General features: G+C 39.1%; 1 protein-coding gene across 1 annotated transcript in view; it reads left to right on the top strand.

Annotated features, from left to right (window-relative positions):
- COL21A1 (collagen type XXI alpha 1 chain) overlaps positions 1-22946 on the top strand; it is a 216607-nt gene extending 193661 nt beyond the window's left edge. The window contains exons 21-30 of the mRNA XM_004605865.2: positions 1585-1638; positions 6449-6520; positions 9619-9654; positions 13494-13538; positions 16492-16524; positions 17064-17210; positions 17301-17355; positions 18113-18313; positions 19934-20011; positions 21754-22946. Of these exons, the coding sequence (XP_004605922.2) occupies positions 1585-1638; positions 6449-6520; positions 9619-9654; positions 13494-13538; positions 16492-16524; positions 17064-17210; positions 17301-17355; positions 18113-18313; positions 19934-20011; positions 21754-21941 (909 nt within the window). The 3' untranslated portion in view covers positions 21942-22946. The remainder of the gene's footprint in view (positions 1-1584; positions 1639-6448; positions 6521-9618; positions 9655-13493; positions 13539-16491; positions 16525-17063; positions 17211-17300; positions 17356-18112; positions 18314-19933; positions 20012-21753) is intronic.
- The last annotated feature ends 1107 nt before the right edge of the window (positions 22947-24053 follow it).

Raw genomic sequence — 24053 nt, 5'->3', positions numbered from 1 at the left:
CCTAACTGACTAGACTTGCCAAGTAGACATTCCTAATTTTTTTTAAATAATTTTTGAGAATAATAGTTCAAGGTGATTCTGTAAGAAGATAGAGAATGGTTATAGACTCTGCTTAATGAACATGAACCACAAGTGCGTAGTTTCCTGGGTGTTCTAATTCTCAAGAATGCATGATAAGATTTCATTGCTTTGCTTTATTAACCATTTCACATTTTGCCTCACACTGAGCTAACGGGTAAGTCTGCTGAATTTTCCATAAAAGATTTTAGAGGGTCTGGAGCAATAGTACAGCAGGTAGGGTGTTTGCCCTGCACCAGCCGCCCTGAGTTGATTCCCAGTATCCTATATAGTCCCCTGAGCACCACCAGGAGAAAATCCTGGTGAAAAGGCAGGAGTAACCCCTGTGCATCACCAAGTGTGACCCAAAAAGCAAAAAAAAAAAAAAGAGAGAGAGAGAGAGAGAAAGAAAGGGAGGGAGGGAGGGAGGGAGGGAGGGAGGGAGGGAGGGAGGGAGGGAGGGAGGGAGGGAGGGAGGGAGGAAGGGAGGGAGGGAGGAAGGGAGGAAGGAAGGGAGGAAGGAAGGAAGGAAGGAAGGAAGGAAGGAAGGAAGGAAGGAAGGAAGGAAGGAAGGAAGGAAGGAAGGAAGGAAGGAAGGAAGGAAGGAAGGAAGGAAGGAAGGAAGGAAGGAAGGAAGGAAGGAAGGAAGGAAGGAAGGAAGGAAGGAAGGAAGGAAGGAAGGAAGGAAGGAAGGAAGGAAGGAAGGAAGGAAGGAAGGAAGGAAGGAAGATCTGCATGGGAATCCTGAAAAACTGTCCAAACTAAACTAATTGTATAATTCCTACTTCATCCAAAAGGCTTTGTTCATTTCAAGCTTATTTCCTTTTCTTCAGTTGCACACAGATGGTGAAACATGCTGTGAAAACGACACAGAGCAAAGATAAATATTCTTAAACCATGGGACACTATTAAAAATTGTAGACTGTGTGCTGGAGATGTGGCTCCTCAGTGGAGTGCATGTTCCCCATGTACAAGGCTCTAGTTTCAACCCCAGCACCTCAAAAACACAAATTAAAAATAACAACAAACAAAAAGTCCTTTGGCCTCTGCAAAATGGGGAGCTACCTCATATTCCTTCTCCTTAAGATCTTTCTCCTTGGACTGGAGCGATAGCACAGCGGGTAGGGCATTTGCCTTGCACGAGGCCGACCCAGGTTCGATTCCCAGCATCCCATATGGTCCCCCGATCACCACCAGGAATAATTCCTGAGTGCATGAGCCAGGAGTACCCCCTGAATATCACCGGATGTGACCCAAAAAGCAAAAATAAAAAGACCTTTCTCCTCTTTCTCCTTGTCCTTGGAGGTGCCAGCTTTGACATGTGCTCTTAGAGAGTTTTATAAAAGTGTGGATGTATTTTCTTACTTAAGGTAAGTTGTTTTTAATAAATAGGCTTGAAATACATTAAATGTTTCAAATAATTTAAGAAATTGGAAATGTGAAAATTATCTTATATTTATTCCCTTGATTATCTCTGATATATTGTGTCTGATATTTTAAAATTAAGTGACTTTGATGCTTTGACAGGGAACCAAGGGTGAACCTGGACATCAAGGGATTTCTGGAACTTCTGGGCTCAAGGTAATCATGATCTGATACATTTGGAAATATTTTTAAAGTATTCTAAGTTCCCCTCATTATTGGATCAGTGTCACATGTCATATCCCTTCAGCAAAAATATATGGCATTCAGGATTACCTGTATCACAAAAGCAATGTTCCGAAAGGAAATGTTTAAGGAGGAATTTCACTTCTATTCTTTGGACTCATTATCATAGTTGGGGTAGGTAGTGGTGAGGTACTCAAAGGTCTGCTTTCCTTGTGAGATGATCAGGTTTGGTTTGATTTCCTGCATTGCAGAGGTCCCTGAGCACTATGAGGAGTAACTTTGAGCACTTAGCTTGGAGTAACTCCCAAAGATGGTGGCCTCTAAACAAAGACATAAAATGTACTTTGCCTTTACTCTTTTAGAAATAATAAGAGTTTTTTATCAATTTTTTTAATTTATTTATTTTTAATTAGTGAATCACCGAGAGGGTACAGTTACAGATTTACTCATCTTTGTGCTCATGTTTCCCTCATACAAAGTTTGAGAACCCATTCCTTCACCAGTGCCCATTCTCCACCACCAGTAAACCCAGCATCCCTCCCACCCTTCCCAATCCCATCTCCCCACATCCCACTCTGCCACTGTGGCAGGGCATTCCCTTCTGTTCTCTCTCTCTAATTAGCTGTTATGGTTTGCAATAAAGGTGTTGAGTGGCCACTGTGTTCAGTCTCTAGCCCACATTCAGCCCGAATCACCCTTCCCCCGCATGGCCTCCGACCACATTATACTTGGTGATCCCTTCTCTGAGTTGCCCTCTCCCCAGAATGTGAGGCCAGCCTCCAAACCATGGAGTCAACCTCCTGATACTTATAGAAATAGTAAGAATTATACGGTAATATTTTCTGATCTAGAAAGTATCACCCTCTTAAGATAGCTGAGCTCATGAGTATGGCTCCCAAAAGTGGCAGGTCCCATTGTTCAGTGATGGGTCTTTATTTTCAGTGTGAGGATTCACAGCCGCTTTTCCCAGTTTCCTCCAAACCAAATGTTTGATGCTGGACTCTAACAAAACTGGGTTCTCCAAAAAAGAGACTGTCTTTCATTACTGTGTTCAAGTTTTGAACTAGTGGTAAAAAAAATAAAACAAAACAAAAAGCCAGGAAGCATGTTCAGTTTTGTATTCTAGCCTTTACAAACAGCACCTAAAATTAGTTGAAATCACAGAACTTTCTTATCTGAGACTTTTAAATAGCCTATATTTTATTTAAAAAAATTAAAAGACAAAGAATCTCTGGGATAATGGAGAGCAAAACAACTGAGTTACAGTGGAACTGGAGAGACAGTGCAGCAAGTAAGGCACTTACTTGCCTTGCATATAACCAAATTTATATGGTTCCCCGTTACTGCTAAGAGTGATCTTGAGCACGGAGTCAGAAATATTCCCTAAGTACAGCTAAGTGTGGTTCAAAACAAAAACAGCATTGAGTCACAATGGAATGCATGGAATATTCTCTGAATTGAAAACAACTCAAGAATTTTGAAATTAATAATCCATAGACACTTTTCCAAACAAGTCATACACTTGGTTTCCAAAAACAATAATAAATTTCATCTCTGCTTATTATTAAAAACTACAATTCAAAACCACCATTATATGCCACCTCAGACCAGTGAGAATAACCTTTATGTTAAAACAACAATAATGAAAAGAAAGGTGCTGGGGACATAATGAAGTGGTTCAGGAGCTTGCCTTGCATGTTACCAACCCAGTTTGATTTATGACTCTGCATAAGGTCATCCAAGGCTTGCTAGGAGTGATCCCTGAGCACAGAATCAGGGATAAACCTCGAGCATCACTGTCCCAAACCTCGTTCTGCTTCCCCTCTCCCCCAAAATAAGCAAAACAAAAACAAAACCCACCTTAGGAACAAGTGTTGAAGAGGGTATGGAGAGAAAGGAATTCACATATGCTATTAGTGGAACCATAAATTGGTATAGGACTTAAAAAAAGGATATGAAGATTATTTTAAAAGAAAAATATTGCATAGCAATACTATTGTTAGATATTTATTCATTAGATTTGCATAAATTATGAAAGCACTAATTCAGAATTATATATATATAGTAGCATTAGTTATATTAATGAAAAGGTAAATAAACTTAGAGCTCTCTGTCCTATGAGTGGATAAATATGATTTGGTACATATTTAAAGTAGAATAACACTCAGCTACTAAAAATGATAAAAACTCTTTTTTAAGTTTTGTTTTTGCTTGTGGGCCATACCCAGCCATGCTCAGGGCTTGCTCCTGGCTCTGTGTTCAAGGACTACTCCTGGTGGGGCTCAGGGGACCATATGGAGTACCCAGAATTGAACCCAACACAGTAGCATGCAAGGCAAGCACCCTACCCGTTCTACTATTTCTCTGGTCCCTAAAAAGAATGTGCATATTTTTTTTTTGCTACAACAGGGGTACAAGTTGAGGGGATTTTTCTGGCCAAAATATGTCAAAGTGAAAACAATTACTAAATAAAGTTTGTCTCTTTTGAAATGCAAATGCCCAAAGCAAAAAAAAAGCAAATCATCACAAAAATAACTCTTAGCAAAAAGGTATAACAGTTTCTAGAGGAGGGGTGAACATAGAATGTTCAATTTGATAAAGATTAATCACTTTATTATTATTTTGATGGGTAACTTTGATGGATGGTGTGAAGCGATGCTCAAAATTTATGGCATTGTAAACCAAAAATTATAAAAATTTCATTAAAAGGAAAAATAAATTGTATGTATAAAGGAAAAAATGTTGATCAAGATATCTAATTACAAGTACATACATCCAAAGTTATTTATCAAAATTAATTGTGAAAACTAGTATTTTACTGTGGTAATTTTATTATAAGGTAGGAAATTAATGCAGCCTTATTTTGTAATTTACAATACATCAAGTATTGTTCTGTAATTTAAAACCATTTTATAGAAATACCTAATAGCATGTGAGTGTCACAGTGTTAATAATTTTTGAAATAAAAGATAGTCACCATACACACATAATAAGCATAACTTAGTTATATATATGCGTGTGTGTGTTCATGAGATATATGAAAAATCTGTAATAAAATTGAAAGCGTATTCAATTTTTAAATAATTGTTATTACTTTTATCAACAATTTTATAATATTAAAATATCCTTAGGATGGAGACATAGCTCAACAGACTGGGGCACGTGCTTTGGGTACTGGATGACCAGGCTTTGCCCCCAGAACTACTTAGTTCTCTGAACATTTCTGGAAAAAATCTTTGAGCATCACTAGGTAGGGCTTAATAAAAAAATAAGAGATCTTCAAAGTAGAAATTATGGGGTTGCAGGGAAGGCTCAAGGAAATAGAATCATTCAGAAAGTAAGCAAAAGAAGTAGACTGGACAACTCAGAGAAGCGATCACCAACTACATTGTAGTCGAAGGCCATGTGGGGGAAGGGAGTTGCGGGCTGAATGAGGGCTAGAGACTGAGCACAGCGGCCACTCAACACCTTTATTGCAAACCACAACAGCTAATTAGAGAGAGAGAACAGAAGGGAATGCCTTGCCACAGTGGCAGGGTGGGGTGGGGGGGAGATGGGATTGGGGAGGGTGGGAGGGACGCTGGGTTTACGGGTGGTGGAGAATGGGCACTGGTGAAGGGATGGGTTCCCGAACTTTGTATGAGGAAAGTATAAGCACAAAAGTGTATAAATCTGTAACTGTACCCTCACGGTGATTCTCTAATTAAAAATAAATAAATTAAAAAAAAAAAAGAAGTAGACTGGAGAAAAAGTACAGGGTGCATGCCTTGTATGACACTATTACTATCTTAGAACTACACGTGTAACTATACATTACTATACAGTAGTATAGAAACTATATACATTACTCTTCAGGAGTAATCCCTACACCTCTGGGAGTTGCCTAAAACAACCCCCTACTCGCCAAAAAAGAAGAAAGAAAATATTTATGTTTATTACTTTCAGTACTTTATTATTTACTTTATTGTTGAAGTTATGAAACAATGAAGATAAATATAAGAAGTTTTAAATGATGTGCCATTAAAACTTTTATCACTGTAGGGGCTGGAGCAATAGTACAGTGGGTAGGGTGTTTGCCTTACACGCAGCCGACCCAGGTTCAATTCCCAGTATACCCATATGGTCCTCTGACACCGCCGGGGGTGATTCCTGAGTGCAGAACCAGGAGTAACCCTTGTGCATTGCCAGCTGTGACCCATAAAGCAAAAAAAAAAAAAAAGACCTTTTATCACTGTATCACTGTCATTCCATTGCTCATGGATTTGCTCGAGTGGGCACCAGTAACGTCTCCATTGTGCGACTTGTTATTGTTTTTGGCATATCGAATACGCCATGGGTAGCTTGCCAGGCTTTGCCGTGCGGGCGGGATACTCTTGGTAGCTTACCGAACTCTCCAAGAGGGGTGGAGAAATTGAACCCGGGTCGGCCGCATGCAAGGCAAATGCCCTACCCACTGTGCTATTGCTCCAGCCCTAAAACTTTTATAATTAGCTAAATATATAAATGAAAATATGGGAAGAAGTGTGGCTGTAGAGGTAGTACAACAAGTAGAGCACTTGCCTCACAGGTAATTGACCAGGGTTCAGTCTTTGGCATCCTGTATGGTCCCCTGAGCTTGCCAGGAGAAGTTCCTGAGTGCAGAGCCAGGTGTGTCCCCCCACAACAAAAGAAACTAAGGAGTAATATGTGGGACCCCCTTCTAATCTCAGACAACACAAAACAAAAATTTACCAGTGATGTTTTTGATAACAGGTCTATTATTTTTGTTTCCTGTATTATCTAGGGAGACAAAGGAGCGATGGGGCCCCCAGGAGAGCCAGGATACCTGGGTTTACCTGGGATGCAAGGAAAAAGGGTACGTGTCGTATAGGAGATAAAATTCACTTTTAGTCAACTACTAACATATGTTTTTCTTTTGTGAAAGGAAAACTGGTTATACTTTTCATGACGAGCCCACCTAGATGTGTGGTTTGTGAAAAGTGCCGTCAATCCCATAGTGATAGCTGTGGAATCTTTCATGTTCTTGCATGGATATTGACTCCTGCATATCCCAATCTTTGGCACGGGAAAATATAAATGTACAATTAATCTTATAAATTCAGATGACTTTTGAGTCAATCCATACAGGTGAGTAAAGATTTTTTTGGAAAACTACTCAAAGTCAGGTACACATGCCAAAATATCTACACCAGCTAACAAAACTAGGGGGTGGGGGGATGGTCTAAGGATAAAAATGCAGCCCCAATGTTTGACCATTAAAGTTCTATCTGAAACAATAGCATTATATAGAACATCATTTAAAAATTTGGTGCCATACCCAAAGTGTTCAGGTATCACTCCTGGTGGTGCTGGGGTTGGGGGTGGGGGTCAGGGGGTTTAGGGGGGATATATGGTGCCAGTTATCAAACTGCAGTCAGCTGCAAACAAAGCAAGAGCATTAACCCCTTACTATCCCTGGGCCCTGAGAACAGAACAAAATTTTAGGAAGGTAATACAGTGATTTTTAATCCTAGATTTCATACAATATTCTTGAGAGTAATGGACCATCAAACAGACTGAGAATTCTCGGGGAAAAAAATCTACCAAGTCTACAAAAATGCCAATACAAAATGAAGCTAGATTCACCAATTTTTGTTAGTGTCACAGCAAGCATCTAATTTATCTATAGATAAATGGGTATATAGAGAATTTTTTTCAGGAGTCAGAGCATAGTACAAAGGGTAGGGCATTTGCCTTGCATGTGGCAGACCCCAATTGGATCCTCTGCTACTCATATGGTCCCCCGTGCATAGCCAGAAGAAATTAAGTGCACAGCCAGGAGTAATTCCTGAGCATCACCAGGTGTAACCCAAAAGACAAACAAGAATTTTATTTTCATTTCATAGCCAAGATTCTATTCACAAATATTTATATAATAATGTACTAAAGAAAAAGTTCAAAATAAACTGCATTAAGTTCAACTCCCTGTTCCTCATTTTGTTCATTTTTATCCTATATAGTCAATAGATAATATAACCATTAGAAACTGAGTTGATTCCTGCATAAATGGTATAGGGGTGAGGTGCTATATACCTATCAAATTATGCTAAATAGAAATGGTCTGCTTTTAAATAGCAGAACAACTATTTTGATGAGGTAAAACATAACGCTTAAGTCCTCTCCATTACATTTTTGTCTTCCCCACCCTCACCAACCTCCTTCCCTTTCCCTAATCAAGGTACCCTTAGCTGTATCTGGATAAATAATTTTATTTGGGATCAGGGGGATAGCATGAAGCACTACTACTACACATGCTTGGGATACAGGAGACCAGGGTTCAATTCCTGGCTCTGTATTGTCCCATTAGCATCCCTGCTTTCAATTCATGAACAAAGCATAGAGTAACCCTTGGAGCCCTAGAGTATGACTAAAATAATAATCCCCCTGCCAAAAAAAAACCCAAATTATAATTTGGTGGTTTAAGCCTGAATGCCTATTTGTTTCAAAATATACATTTCAGGTTAGCAGTAAATATACTAACTGCAAAGAATACAATTTTATCTTTATATCCCTGGTGTTTCCATTTTTCTACCATTTTCTTCTACTGGTGTAGCCACTGGTCCCTGGTTTTCTCACAGCCAGTAAGATCCAGATCCTTTCTGATTTCATGAGCAGTCAGTTATTGCTGAGAAAGGGGTAACCCTCAGAGCAAGAACTGAGAGTCCTTTTGTGAAGAGTATGTAAATTTATTGGAATATGTTGGGATTTAGATTTTTTTATTTTATAAAATTTCAGGCATTGTGATTTACAATACCATTAGAGTTTCATACATAGGTTCCAACATCACAGCTGCTAAAGAAATTTTTTCTTTAAAAACTTGCCATTTGGGGCTGGAGCGATAGCACAGCGGGTAGGGTGTTTGCCTTGCACGGGGCCGACCGGGGTTCGATCCCCGGCATCCCATATGGTCCCCCAAGCACCGCCAGGAGTAATTCCTGAGTGCAAAGCCAGGAGTAACCCCTGAACATCGCTGGGTGTGACCCAAAAAGCAAAAAAATAAAAAAATAAAAATAAAAACTTGCCATTTGTGAAAAAAACAAGTTATATTTCCTGAATATATTTGTAAATCAATAAAATATGTTACTTTAAAGTTTTTTAAAGGAAAGGAAATATTACTTTGCTTTGAATATAAAACTTGACTCTGTACTGAAGAGTAACATGAGATAGAAAAGTCATTGAGAAGGGCCTGGAGCAATAGCACAGGAGGTAGGGCGTTTGCCTTGCATGCAGCTGACCCGGGTTCGATTCCCAGCATCCCATATGGTCCCGGAGTAATTCCTGAGTGCAGAACCAGGAGTAACCCCTGTGCATTGCCGAGTGTGACTCAAAAAAGGAAAAAACACAAAAATTCATTGGGAAACCAGTGTCCACATTCAACTTTGGGCAAAGGTTACCTTTCCTAACCTGCACTTTTCTCTAACAGTGAGAATTTGGAATAAGCTTTCTCTAAAGTCTCTTCTAGATAAGAAATTCTTAGAAACATCACTATGGAATATTAAATTTTTCTCAGAAGTTCATTTTTGAAGGATGTGTTTTCTAAAATATGATTTTAACATTGTTTTTGCATCATTGTTTTCTATAAATTTGTTTACTATTAATTGTATGTAAAACCTTCAGTTTAACTTTATGAAAATAATAAATCATATTTAGTCTATTATCATCAATATAGAACAGTTTTATTCTCCCTAGAAAAACAGAAATTATAGTTTATAATGTGAAAGAACAAAGTATCCACTTAAAATGTCATTTTTACAATGGTGGTTTATCTTTTCAAATGTTTTGGAATTGGCTTCTCCATAGAATGTATCGTTTAATTTGAATGAAACTACAATATGTTTCTCAGCTTTAAGATAAATGCATTTTATAAGATACAAAACATTATATACATGCTATATCCAAAAATAATTTTTTCAGGGGGACAAAGGAAGTCAAGGTGAAAAAGGCATTCAGGTATGTTGCTAGCTTTTGAGTGTTGCACTAGAAATTTGTTCTTTTTGTCTTTTCAGCTCCTTCTATTCCAGCTCCTATGTCCAATTGTTGAAACCCAATTTCCCGCTTTTCTACTAAACTTCTCAGCAAGCACCAAATATAACTTTAAGGTTCCTTACACTTCAATGCTGAAGAAAATTTGAAAATCAAATTATATAACGAATTTTAAGAATTGGTTATATTCTTATATATACTTGTATTTAGCATAGTGGGTAAGGAGTTTCCCTTGCATGAAACCAACCCGGGTTAAATTCCTCCATCCCTCTCAGAGAGTCCCTCAAGCTACCGAGAGTATCCCGCCCGCACGGCAGAGCCTGGCAAGCTCCCCGTGGCATATTGGATATGCCAAAAACAGTAACAACAAGTCTCATAATGGAGACATTACTGGTCCCGGCTCAAGCAAACCAATGAAGAAAGGGACCACAGTGCCTTGTGTTTTATGCTTATGTCACATATGCATATATTAAAATTTCTATTTCAAATGTTACCTGGATGTGTCATATACCTCAGTACATACAAAATAGAATTTGTCACATTTCCAATTAACCATCTCTACTGATAGATTCCTAGTCATGGTAACTGATACCACTATGGTAACTGATATGTCCAAGATAAGGGGGAGGGGATGACTCCCAATTTGGAAGTCATCCTAAGAATGAACATCTTCCTCTTTTTTTTTTTTTTGTGGGAAGAGAGAAGTTTTTATGTACACAGTGAGACAACATGTTTTTCTTATTATGAGGCCAGGGAGCAGAGCAGTGGCGCAGATTTGAAATGTTTCAGTGTTTCATGCGGAGCAAGTTTAACCCTGCAGGGTGCTCTGATCAGGAGCCTCTCCTGGCCTGCCGGACCCTCGCCTGGCTAGTGTCTTCGGCCACTGGACCCCGTGTTTCCAGAGCCTGGTCACCAGACGGATTCTGCTTCATGTATCTTGTGTGCAGCGCACCATGGCTTGTTCGTGTGCCTGTGCCAGGGCTGGTTGTGGTGATGTGAGCTGCAGATTTACAAGGCAACAGGACATAGTTTCTCTCTCTTTCTTTCTTTCTTTCTTTCTTTCTTTCTTTCTTTCTTTCTTTCTTTCTTTCTTTCTTTCTTTCTTTCTTTCTTTCTTTCTTCCTTCCTTCCTTCCTTCCTTCCTTCCTTCCTTCCTTCCTTCCTTCCTTCCTTCCTTCCTTCCTTCCTTCCTTCCTTCCTTCCTTCCTTCCTTCCTTCCTTTCTTTCTTTCTTTCTTTCTTTCTTTCTTTCTTTCTTTCTTTCTTGTTAAACATATTCAGTATTGTCTGGGCAAAGTACAGCCTTAATTGGTGTTTGTGTGCTTCTGTGATGGGATGATTTACAAAGAACGACTTGTTCCTTGCGAAGGTTTAGCTTTAGATTCATCTCCGTGTACCGTGGCTTTGGACCGTCCCAGGTCAGGCCCCTTTGGTAAGGAAGTGCTGCCTGCCTGGAGCCGGGGAGCTGAGCTCCCCCAAAGCTGCAGCTGAGAAGCGGCCTGTGAAATACAGCCTTTTGGGACCTGCTGTGTCCCCGCAGGCCTCAGTTCCTTGTAGAGAGAGTTGCCATTGAGGGATTGGCTTCTTGGGGGCCCTGCGGTGCCTGCCAGGTGGACCCACGAGCCCCATTCATGGATGTTTTCAAAGCAGGCTTCCTGCGGGGGGCTGAAGGCTGGATTTTGCCAACTTGGTGGAACTGAGCCGAAAGGGAAGGGTCCGAGAGCTCTGCCCCAGTGGTGGCCTGCAGAGACCCAGGAGGCAGGGACGCTGCCGCCATGCTCCTCTTGTTTCAGGTCTGAGCAATGGTTGCTGTCGTGGCAGGAGCCAGTCCCGAGCCCTCGATGGGGAGAGGCTCAGCCTTGCCGGCTCCAGAGTTCTGTGGCCCTGGAGCTCCTCCTGTCACCTCTCAGGGAGGGGCCAGCCCGGAGCCAGGACGGCGCTGCTGTGTGGGCACCCGGCTTCTGGGAGGCTCATCTTCCTCTTTTTTTTTTATCCAGTTTCACATCTAGAAATATCTTGAACTTGGCCCTTAACCCTGTATCTGTCCAGCCCTCCCTTTCCCCATACCTCTACTTTTGCCCCTATGTAAGAGATGTGTAATTCAGCTAGATATCTGCTTAGGAATCCTTCAGTGTGTCACACACATTTCAGAATATCTATCATTTAACTTGTCTCCTGACCTCATTATAGCTGTACCCCATTAGTGTTCTCTCGACATTTTGCCCAGTAATATTTACTCTTGCCCCATTGCTTTAGACAGAAGGAATTGCTTATCCCTGTCATATAAATTTAGTCCTGGTATACCATCCTATTGACTCTCTGAAGACAACCCTACACTCATTCTTAGTGACTGCACTTCTGCTGAAATTTCTGTACTCTTCCTCATATAACCCTTTTCATGTTCCAATAAAAAGCCCAGATGTTTGATTTTATGTTATTCAAACATAAACAACATAAAATCTATTTTGAATTGATTCTTTCCTACTGTATACTAACTTAAATTCAGTAATAATATCTGTATTTCAGTATCCCTAATTAACAGTCAATAGAAGCCACTTAATAAGTTTGGTGCATTTACTTATGTAAGAGAAGAAATCACTATGCAAAAGTGATCTAAAATTTTAACCACCAGATCTTTATTACAGAGTCATTATTGTCCAACTCTACATTTCGTCCAATATTGTTTTTATTCAAAATCAGGAAGAATAGTATTTGGGCATTTAGAAATATATTTTATACTGGATAGGTATATTTAACAAAAATATATTTTTGTAATTTAACAAAAATGTTTATTAGATTGACAAATTTATTTATAGCCTCATTGACTTTTCCTTAACCCAATTTAAAGAACTTCATGTTATTTTCAGTACATTTTTCTTCTTTTAAAAAAATCTCTTTTAAGGTATATTCTTTTCCTTGGGGCCAGAGTGATAGTACACTGGGTAGAGCAAAAGAATCTAATCTTACAGTTAGTATGCAGAGAGAATCTACATTACCAAGAAAATAATCTTAAATTTTAATAGCTATACACATTATATTATTTAAATTCCATAAATTTATCATAGACTGGAGCTATTGCACAGAGGGTAGGGCATTTGCCTTGCACACAGCTGACACAGTTTCCATCCTTGACATCCCATATGGTTCCTGAAACACTACCAAAAGTGATCCCTGAGCTCAAATCCAAGAGAAAGCCCTCAGCACCACCAGGTGTGACCCATAAGATAAAACAATATATATATAGTTTTATTGTATAAGATAAAACAATATAATATATTCATGTCCTCCTGTGTAGAGTCAACATAATAAATTTAGTACTGTAGCGCTGTCATCGCATTGTTCATCGATTTGCTCGAGCAGTCACCAGTAACATCTCCATTGTGATACCTGTTACTAGTTTTGGCATATGAATATGTCAATGGGTAGCTTGCCGGGCTCTCCAAGAGGGATGGAGGAATTGAACCCGGGTTGGCTGTGTGCAAGGCAAATGCCCTACCCTCTGTGCAATAGCTCCAGTCCATGATAAATTTATGGAATTTAAATAATATAATGTGTATAGCCATTAAAATTTAAGATTATTTTCTTGCTGGCAATGTAGATTCTCTCTACATACTAACTGTAAGATTAGATTCTTTTGCTTCACTCTTTTTTTCCTTTGACAAGCTACATTCCTAATTCATTGCATAATTTTGCCTCTTTGCACCATTGCTTTTGTGATATTTCCTTCGGACCTTAGAGAATATAGTTTGTTTTGTATATGTGATTGCATTGTATATGCAAGCTAATAAAGTTTGCTAAATTTTAAAGGGTCAAAAGGGAGAAACTGGAAGACACGGGAATCCAGGACAACAGGTATTCATTTTTCTTTCATAGAAAATGAGTGTGAAGGGTAAGTAAATGTAAAATATATTTTAAGCATATAAGGAAAGAATACTGCAGGGTGCTGATAATAATGACTTGTTATAATTGCTTTATATTTTAATTTCCCTAAGGATACTAATGGTGGCTATGAAACTTGCTTTTCAGGTATTTTTTCTGACCAAATAAATGAAGGTTGACAATTTCTGTCTTACCTGAGAGTAGTTTGGGCCCAAACAACAGTATCATAGTAGTGTCTCTTTACTCAGCAGTTCTTAGTTAACTTGATTTTCTTCTTTAAATTTGAGTAGATGAGGCCCTATAGAGTGGAGAAATACACTTTATTTCCCTTAATTTGTGTAGTGATATTCCCATAACAATGTGGTTATAAGGGATTGTGTTCTAGAACATAATACTGGTAAAGACTATTTTCCAGGGTTAGAAAAATAATACAGGTGAAAACAATTGTCTTGAATACAACCAACCCAGGTTTGGTTTTGAGGCAACTCCAAGAAGGAGCTTGTTAGCACAGAGCCAGGAATAGCCTCTGGGTACCACTGGGTATGGCCCAAGTTCCTCTACCTTCAATTGAAAAAAAAAAGATTATTTTTGCTCTTTCTTGACTGAACTCACCTCACTAAGTAATAGTTCAGTGATATTGCCAAGTATCATAATTGTCCGTCAGAACCTCACTGAACAGCAACAGGAAAACCAATGAAAGTGGTTTGTGCGCATGCTGTATGTTTGCTGATGCACTCTTTGCAATTCAGTATCGACATCTGTTCTAACCACCTTGGTCTGTCCTGAAAGAGAATTCTATGAGGTGCCAGGGGTTGAACCTTGATCAACGGCATGCAAGGCAAGTGCCTTACCTTACTGTCTCGCCAAACCCTAAAAAAGTTTTCAATTTTTTCTCTGATACTGGCTCAAGATTTCAGAATATGTCTAGCACTTGCATTTTCTCAGAAACAAGCCTCAGTAGTTAAAGAATATTCTCCTGTTAAATACTCTGTATTTAACACAGGAATATTAAATCTTTTTAGGAAAACTAAAATAGTAGTGCTTTTTTAAAAAATTTTTATTAGTGAATCACCGTGAGGTATAGTTACAAACTTATGAACTTTCATGTTTGCATTTTGTTTACATCCCTCCATCAGTGCCCATTCTCCTCTACCAATGTTCCCAGTATCCCTCCCACCACCCCCACCCCAACCCCCACCACCCCACTCTGCCTCTGCAGCAGGGCATTCCCTTTTGATCTCTTTCCTGTTTGGATGTTGTAGTATGTAAGCTCAGATTTACTAGCTTTACCTCGTTTTTTTCTTCCCCTTTAGCTAATCTGGATTTTCTTGTTTCAGGAAACTGAAAGTAAATGACATCTCAAACTTTATCTTATAAAATTTTCTGAATTTCACATTGAACTGTAGGACAGAAACTTTTTAAAGTTGAAAACAGAGATTAGAAATATAGTACAGGATTAAGATGCTTGCCTTGCATGCTGCCAACCCTGATTTAATTCACTGTACCACATATGTTCCCCTGATCAATCTCCAGGGACCACTTCTGAACACAGAACCAAAAGTAACCCCTGAGCACTGCCTGATGTGGCCCCAAATTCATACTTCCCATTCAAAAAAACCAAAAAAGTTGAATAATGAAATCTCTTCTGTGCATGTTGAAGTTATAATACTTTTCTTGAACTGATATTGGGTGATGTTAGAACCTGACTACACAATGGATTTCAAAATGACTATTTGAATGCCTTGCCTAAAAGTTCTTACCATTTATAATATATATTACTACCAGTGATTTTATTATGAGTTAGCTTTGTACATTCGCTCTCCAGTTTTTATATTACTGGGGAGTATCTGTTATTTATCATACTGCTGCTCAAATCTCTGAATTAAAACAAAAAGTGACTGAGGCACAGGGTAATTAGGACTTTCTTATCTATTAATTACTTTTAATGATATCTTTGTTTTAGTTTCTTCTCAGTAGTAAACCAAAATTTTAATAAGGAACATAGCTTAAAAGAATAGAATCACCATTTTAATTACAGGATAAATGAATTAGCTTAGTTTATCCTAATTGACTTGAAAGTTGAATTTTCTCTTAAAATAGCAGATTTTAAATTCAGAACAGAATTTATGTGGAATTCAGGTAGAATCCCAGTCTAACCTACATATTTGATCTACAATATGTAAAATATATTTTTAAATGTATATATAATAATAAAACAGTAATGTAAATTGATTTTGTCTTGTTTGTGCTCAGGGCTTTTGCCTTGTATGCGACTGACCGGGTTCGATTCCCCCGTCCCTCTTGGAGAGCCCAGCAAGCTACCGAGAGTATCTCGCCTGCACCGCAGAGCCTGGCTAGCTCCCTGTGGCGTTTTCAATATGCCAAAAACAGTAACAACAAGTCTCACCATGGAGACATTACTGGTGCCCACTCGAGCAAATCAATGAACAACGAGACAACAGTGCTATAGTGTGCTCAGGGCTTACTCCTGGCTTTGAGCTCTGAGATTGCTCCTGGAGGGGCTCATGGGACGATATGGGGTGGCAAGGATTGAACCTTGGTCAGCCACATCCCCTACCTGCTGCACTATTGCTCGGGGGTCTGAAAATTGATTTTTAAAATTTTATTCAGTTATCATAATTAGTCACTAGCCTCCTTTTCTCTTGTTGTGGGGGCCTTTCCATGATGTGGGGGTAGGAGATTGCAGTGCTGCAGAAGGTGGCCTGGAACAGCAAAGCCCACTTGAGACACAGCAAAGACCTTTAAAGAGGCAGAACAGAGACTCTTGCATATGGAATTCTGTGTATGCTGTCCTCAGTATTTTCCAAAGGAGAATAAAATTTGATTAACTATGTGGCAAATGGGTCATACCACCTTACTAATACAGTACCTTTGACAGCCATTATATTTTCTGTTCATTTTCAAGGGAATTCAAGGCCATCGTGGTGAAAAAGGAGAGGTATGTTTCATCTTGTATCACATTATTCAGTTTTTATTGGTTAATGACATCTATATTGACATCATTTTGCAACATACTGGCACCAGGATCAGAAAATGATGATCATGTTCTGTTAAATATGGATTTTCCAAATATGTAGATTCGTGGTATTATGTGTAACATATTAAGCATTTGTAATTATTATTCATTTTTTTCTGTTTGAGAGCTTAGTTTTTCTTGCTTATTCATCATTGAATATTATCCTTCTATATTTTTCTCTAGCATAAATTCCTTGGCAGGAGGACTGAGTCAAGCTCTTTGCTGTCCTCTTACCACTATCCGTACTGCTTGCACAATATACTTGTAGGGTTGGATGAATGGGTAGGCAGATGGATGAATAAGTAATAGTATAATGAGATATGTAGTGTTCCTCCTAATAAATAGCAATTATTTCCTACTTATCTCCTATAAAATTTAAATACATCAATACATAATCTTAACTCATGAAATGTTTAAATAGACCTTTTAATGCTTTTCCTTTCTTGTTTTTATTTCTAAAGAGAGGTGAAAAGGGAGAACCTGGTGTCAGAGGAGCCACTGGAACAAAAGGAGAAACTGGGGTGAATGGCCCCCTGGGGCCTGCAGGCCCCCAGGGACATCCAGGGGCTACAGGTCCTCGGGGACCCCCAGGATTAAATGGAAAACCTGTATGTAATGTGCTTCTTTTAAAGTTTCCATTTTTAGTATTTCTTTTTACCTGGTATTGATATGCTATAACCCCTCATAATTTGATGCAGGGAAGAGAATTTTCAGAACAGTTTATTCGACAAGTTTGTGCAGATGTAATAAGAGGTAAGTATCATGCATAGTTTTAGATAACATTTTTCATATTAGAAAAGTAATATATTTTTGGGGTAGAATTGTGAAATATGTAAGAAAACATAAAGAATATTAGTGAAGATATTTTATGGGTCACTGTCACTGTCATCAACTTGCTCGAGCAGGCACCAGTAATGTCTCAATTATGAGACTTGTTCTTACTATTTTTGGCATATAGAAAGATGTAAGAAAATATAAAGAATATTAGTGAAGATGTTTTATGGGTATTTTTGAAAAATATTAGTATTTTTAGAAAGATAAAATATCTTTATAAAATGAAAATTATGTGGTCTGTAATTTTTCACAGAGCAATTTATTATGTTACCATTAAACTTTGCAGAGCCTGGCAAGCTACCCATGGCATATTCGATATGCCAAAAACAGTAACAAGTCTCACAATGGAGAAGTTGCTGGTGCCTACTCAAGCAAATCGATGAAGAACAGGATGACAGTGATACAGTGAAACTTTGCATAAAATAATAATCATTACTTGTTTTATAATTATGGTAGTTTGTAATTTCAAGAGAGTTTTTTTTTGGGGGGAGGCATTTCATTTCTTTTTATTTAAGCAATTGCGACAATAAAAATGATTGCAGACCATTATTCATCTCTGTAGTTTAATTTATAAACATGAAATTATCAGCCTCAAAATATCTAGAAAGCTTTTTCAAAGATTAACTCCCAACTCGCTACTTAAATGTAAGGGGTGTTATGATTTCTTGTCTTTAAGCCCAGCTACCAACCTTACTTCAGAGTGGAAGAATCCAAAGTTGTGACCGTTGCCAGTCCCAGCGCAGTTCCCCAGGTGTTCCTGGCCCACCTGGTCCCATCGGCCCTGAAGGGCCTCGGGGATTCCCTGGTTTGCCAGGCAGAGACGGTGTTCCTGGATTGATGGGTGCTCCGGGACGCCCAGGACTCAGAGGATTAAAAGGTACTTAATCTGTGTACATAAGCAAGTGAACAGCAATAATAAAGCTTTTTTTTTCATTGTATTTACATTATAAATTCATTTAATAAGCAAGTTCATCTATATTTTAATGATGATAGCAATAAAAATCCCTTTTATAAATCCTTACATAATCTGTCAACTAAGTTCAAAAACAACTATTATGTTTTCTTGAAGTACAATATAGAGAGAGCATGGAAAGAGAGACAGAGGTGAGCCTAAGTTATGTGACATCTAAAGCTGGTAAATGAAAAACTGCTGACAATGCACTTACGGACTCTGTGTGAGTCTAATAAGGTGCTTCACTATCACTATCATCCCACTGATCCTTGATTTGCTCGAGTGGGCCCAGTAACGTCTCCATTCGTCCTAGCCCTGAGATTTTAGCAGCTTCTCTTTACTCATCCTCCCAACAGTGCCACATTAGAGCTCTTTCAGGGTCAGGAGAATGAAACCCATCATTTTACTGTATTTGGCATATGAATACGCCACAGGGAGCTTGCCAGGCTCTCCCATGCAGGCAAGAAAACTCCCGGTAGCTTGCCATGTTCTCCATGGCATGTCTTAAAAGTCTTAAACACAAAATTGCTGGAGATGGGGGACTGAATCCAGGGCTTCAGACCTGCAAAGCAATCCTGCCTCTGTGCCACACCCCTCCCCACCCCAGAACCGGAATAGCCCAGGATCAAATGGCTCTTTGTCCTTCCATTAGACACTAATGATAGGCAAAACTTAAGTGACCCCTCTCTTCCCAATCAATCAGACTTGCCCACCCTATTGGAGAGGCCACTCTGCAGGTGCACAGACTCGCCATGTCTAGCTAAGCTGGAAAAGGCCACCCAAGGCAGGGCCAGGGAAGCCCAGTGGAGTGCTTGCCTTGCACCTGTGAGGTCTCTGGTTCTATCCCAGAATGACATATGAAAAAACACTAGTGCTTAGTGTAAAAATCTCAAACCCTTATTTTCACTCTGACAACTGTTTCCAGATTCAAAAATTTTTTAAGAAAAATTATTTTTATGACTATCCTAGTATCACATAACTTCTCTTTGTCTTTGGATATTTGTATGATATAGTGGTTGATAATACTTCCCTTTTAATAAATATTTGATCAATTCAAATATTTCATCAAAGTAATGAATAATTATGGTCAACAGACGGGCTGATAACCACAAGTCTTGTTCTTTCCTTAGCACTCAATCCCCATCAAATCTATTTTGAAATTTAAAAGAAATTCATTTTAAATTAATTTTAGAAATTATTCTTCCAAACTTATTTCCCATTAGTAATAGTGATTAGCCAGCAAGCTATTTTTTTCATTATTTATTTTTAGGGCTGGAGGGAAAGTACAGAGGGCAAGGTGCTTGCATGGCATACTGTTGACCTGGTTCGATCCTGGGCACTATATATAGTCCCCAGCACTGTCAAGAGTGATCTCTGAGTAAGAGCCAGGAGGAGTAAGCCCCAAGCACCACTGGGTGTGGCCAAAATACAAAAAAAAAAAACCTGATGTATATTTCCATATGTGTATTAATACTGCAGAAGAAACTGTTGAGACCATCATTGTACAGAAAATAGAAGCTCACTCCCATGTTTGATACTTTCCAGGCCTACCAGGAAGAAATGGGGCAAAGGGGAGCCAAGGGTTTGGGTATCCTGGAGAACAAGGTCCTCCTGGTCCACCAGGTGAGAATAAGTGTACGCTCATAGGTGCTATACAGATTTTGCTTTAAGGTATTCACTCCATCACTGTGGATGATGGGGTGGTGGGGAGGTTTAATGGCTGAGAGGGAAAACACAGGTGGAACGTGTAGTTTCAGAACACTATTATGAAACACTAACATTAACAGTATGATAATTGGCTTAACATTAAAAATACCATTAAATAAAATTTAAGAAAAAGAGAAATCATAATGGGCCCGAGAATTAGTTTAGAGGTTAAGGAACCTGCCATGCATATGGCTGCAGACATGACAAAAGTCTGGCATTGCATGTGGCCCCCTGAGTATTGCCAAGTGTGCTGCCCAACCAGAAATAAAGCCATGAGCACTGCTAGAAGGGGCCCAAATGGGAACAAAAATGAAATTTGCTATAAATCTCTGTCAAGGACCAAAGAGATAGGACAGGTGTTAAGATGTGCAGCTGACCCCCATTTGATCCTTGAGACAATATAATCTCCTCAACACCACTGGAGTGGCCTCTAAGCACCATCAGGAGTAACCTCTGAACAATGTAAGATGTGACCTAAGTAAATATTTGTCTTTTTCCTTTTCTTTCCTTTCCTTTTTCCTTCCCTTTTTCCTTCTCTTCCCTTCCTTTTCTCTCTCCCTTCCCTTCCCCACCCCTCCCTTCCCTTTCCTTCTCTCATTTCCTTTCCTCCCTTCCTCCCTTTCTTTCCCTGGAGGACCATCAAGAGTAATTCCTGAGCACAGAGTTAGGAATAACCTCTGAACACTGTAAGATGTGGCCTAAATAAATAAATCTTTGTCAAATAACTTGAACCTAGACCCTGTCTTTCTTTCCTTTTCTCCTTCCTTCCTTCCTTTTCTTCCTTCCTTTTCTTCCTCCCTTCCTTCCTTCTTTCCTCCCTTCCTCTTTCTTTCCCTGGAGAACCATCAGGAGTAATTCCTGAGCATAGAGTCAAGAGTAACCCCTGAGCATTGCCAGGTGTGCTTCCCTCCCCCCAAAAAAGTTTAATTTTGTTTTATGAAAATTATTCATTACTGAGGCTAGAGATATCATTACAGTGGGTAGGGCATTTGCGTGACATGCAGCCAGGCCAGCTTTGATCCTTGGCACTCATTATGCTCCTCTAAGTGTTGCCAAAATTGATTCCTGTGCGCAGAGCCAGGAGTAAGCAAAAAGTTACTGATCACTTTTGGGTGGTTCTTTATATCATAATACCTCCTCTTGAGGCCAGAGAGATGACTCAGCAGACTGGAGCACATGCTTTGGATGCAGCTGGTCCAGGATTGATCCCTAGCACTGTATGGTCCCCCAGGCATCAGCAGAAGAGATCACCAAGTATTGAACCAGCTGTTAGCCCCCGAGTGAGCCAGGTGCAGGTGTGACCTAAACACCCTCTCCCCAATGAAAAGAAAAAACAATATGTTTTTTTGTCTTAATGATGCAATACATAAAATATTTAAGAGAATTTTTTTTGTAGTTTAAATTTCCAGTAGCATCAGCTCTATGTCATCAAAAACCAAACTCCTGGGGCTGGAGTGATAGCACAGCTGGTAGGGTGTTTGCCTTGCACGCAGGTGATCTGGGTTCGATTCCCAGCATCCTACATCGTCCCCTGAGTATCACCAGGAGTAATTCCTGAGTGCAGAGCCAGGAGTAACCCCTGTGCACTGCCGGGTGTGACTCAAAAAGCCAAAAAAAAATCACTCCTTCATTTACATGTTTCTAATATTTCATCTTAGGTCCAGAGGGTCCTCCTGGAATAAGCAAAGAAGGCCCCCCAGGAGACCCAGGTCTCCCCGGCAAAGAAGGAGATCATGGAAAGCCTGGAATCCAAGGGCAGCCGGGGCCCCCTGGCATCTGTGATCCATCGCTGTGCTTCAGTGTAATGGTTGGGAGAGATCCATTTAGAAAAGGACCAAACTATTAGTTTCTGGTGCCTCATTGAGCAACTTGGCATGGTGCTTTTCTTTTGTGGTCTTTTGCATCTCAGGAAGAAAACCAACAGTAATCCCTTGAACAGAAACTAAAGTACCTCGGTGTTTTATTATTTTTTTCCCTCAAGGAAAAACAAATAAAAGGTGATATAGACTGATTTTTAGGACTCTTCGGTCATTTTAGAGCCTTTAAGTTAGTTGCACTAACTAAAATTCAAGGGTATCTTGGAAGTTCATTTGTTTTTATCAAAGCTGAATAGAAAGAAATTGCCATTGCCTGTTAGCCAATCAATTTTAGTCACTGTGAAAATGTTCACATTCATCCTCCATGAAGCAGAGTATTTGACTTCAATTTCATGTCTGTGTGAATTTCATGTCTCTTATCTAACTGTCCATGTTTCTGCATGAGCTCAAATATGTATCTGGTCATTGGAAATAAGATCAGGGCTAATTGATATTCAGCTTGGTCTCATAATAGTCCATATTGAAGAGGGCCAATGGAATGTGGATGTTCAATGTTTTGAATATTACCTCCAAATAAGATTACTTTGCTCCTTATTTCCTTTGAAAATTCACATATTTGATTAATGTTTATGACAGGATAGGATACTGATTACATAGGGAATGGTCAAAATTATGTCTGTCATATTTAAAGGCTTTAGTAAAATGCAAGTTTAGAAATATATTTTTTTTCTTCATAGTTTCTGAGCATTCGGAATGTTTTTAACGTGCCTATGTTTTTCATTTCACTTACTATATGTGTACATTCATATATGTTAACTTTCATTGTAGCAAATCTAATTAGAATACTGTTGGAAAGTAAAAGTAACTCTGCTTTATGTCCTAATATGTCCTGATGATTTTAGCAGTTTTAAAAATATTCCAATCATTGTGTACTGTACTTAATGCTTTGGAAGGAATATAACTTGAGAAATTTTATGCTTACCATGCTCAAATTTTGTTACATGCTTGTTATTGAAAGTACAATAAAGTTTGTACAGGCCTGGTTGCATTGTCTTATATTAAATTCAATGATGAGAGCGTCATTTCATTTAACGGATGAATTTGCTCTATCCTTTATTTCTTTATTTGTTTTAGAGTCACACCCAGCAGTGCTCAGGTTCACTCATGGTGGAACCAAGGGACCCTACATGAGCCCTGGAATTGAACCCTAGCTGGCTATATGCCTAGCAAGCACCTTTTCCATTGCACTATCTCTCTGGCCCTATTCTTCAAGTACAAATTATATAAGAAGGTGTATTTGCAACTTGTTACATGAAAGGCTCTTGTGTTTTAGCAATGGCTTCTGTAGTGAAGCTGTCAATGTCACTTGCTAGCTGTCAATGTGTGCAAGGCAAACGCCTACCCATTGTGCTATAATTCCAGCCCCATAAATGTCCTCTCTTTAAATACAGTCACAGAGCTGTTTGAGTTTTGACTTATGAACTTTGGAGGGAGACAATATAATTTGTAGCATCACTTTAGATATTTCTGTAGACTTCCTTCTTTCTTGAATTAATGTATTAGAATCACCTGTTTACTTCCCTGTCTTCATTAAATATAGATTCCCTCAGAACTGTATTGCTGTGGGACCCCTTACGTAATACTTCACATTTAATGATCTATACTATCTATACTGGTCAATGGTCTAGTTAATGATCTATTTAATTATCTATACTGGTCAAATCTGGACTGGAACGATAGTACACATGGTAGGGTGTTTGCCTTGCATATGGCATACTCGGGTTCAATTCCTCTGTCCCTCTTAGAGAGCCCGGCAAGCTACTGAGAGTATCCCATCCGCATGGCAGAGCCTGGCAATCTACCCGTGGCGTATTCGATATGCCAAAAATAGTAACAATAAGTCTCATAATGGAGATGTTACTCGTGCCCACTCGAGCAAACCTATGAACAATGGGATGACAGTGCTACTGGTTAAATGAAATATCAACTGCCCTATTCTCCTGTACCAGGGTTTATAAGTAAATGCAATGCCACAGGGGTAGTAGAAGGATGGGGCTTGAGCAGGCCCCAGGGGTGTTGACTGCAAATAGTATAAGGCCTGTTTTAAAGTTCTAATTCAGCCATTAAAAGTCCTGTACTTC

The sequence above is a fragment of the Sorex araneus genome, chromosome 4, assembly GCF_027595985.1.
Source record: "Sorex araneus isolate mSorAra2 chromosome 4, mSorAra2.pri, whole genome shotgun sequence".
NCBI lineage: Eukaryota > Metazoa > Chordata > Mammalia > Eulipotyphla > Soricidae > Sorex > Sorex araneus.
The sequence above is the reverse complement of the archived record's forward strand: the minus strand, read 5'-3'. Positions and strand labels throughout refer to the sequence as shown.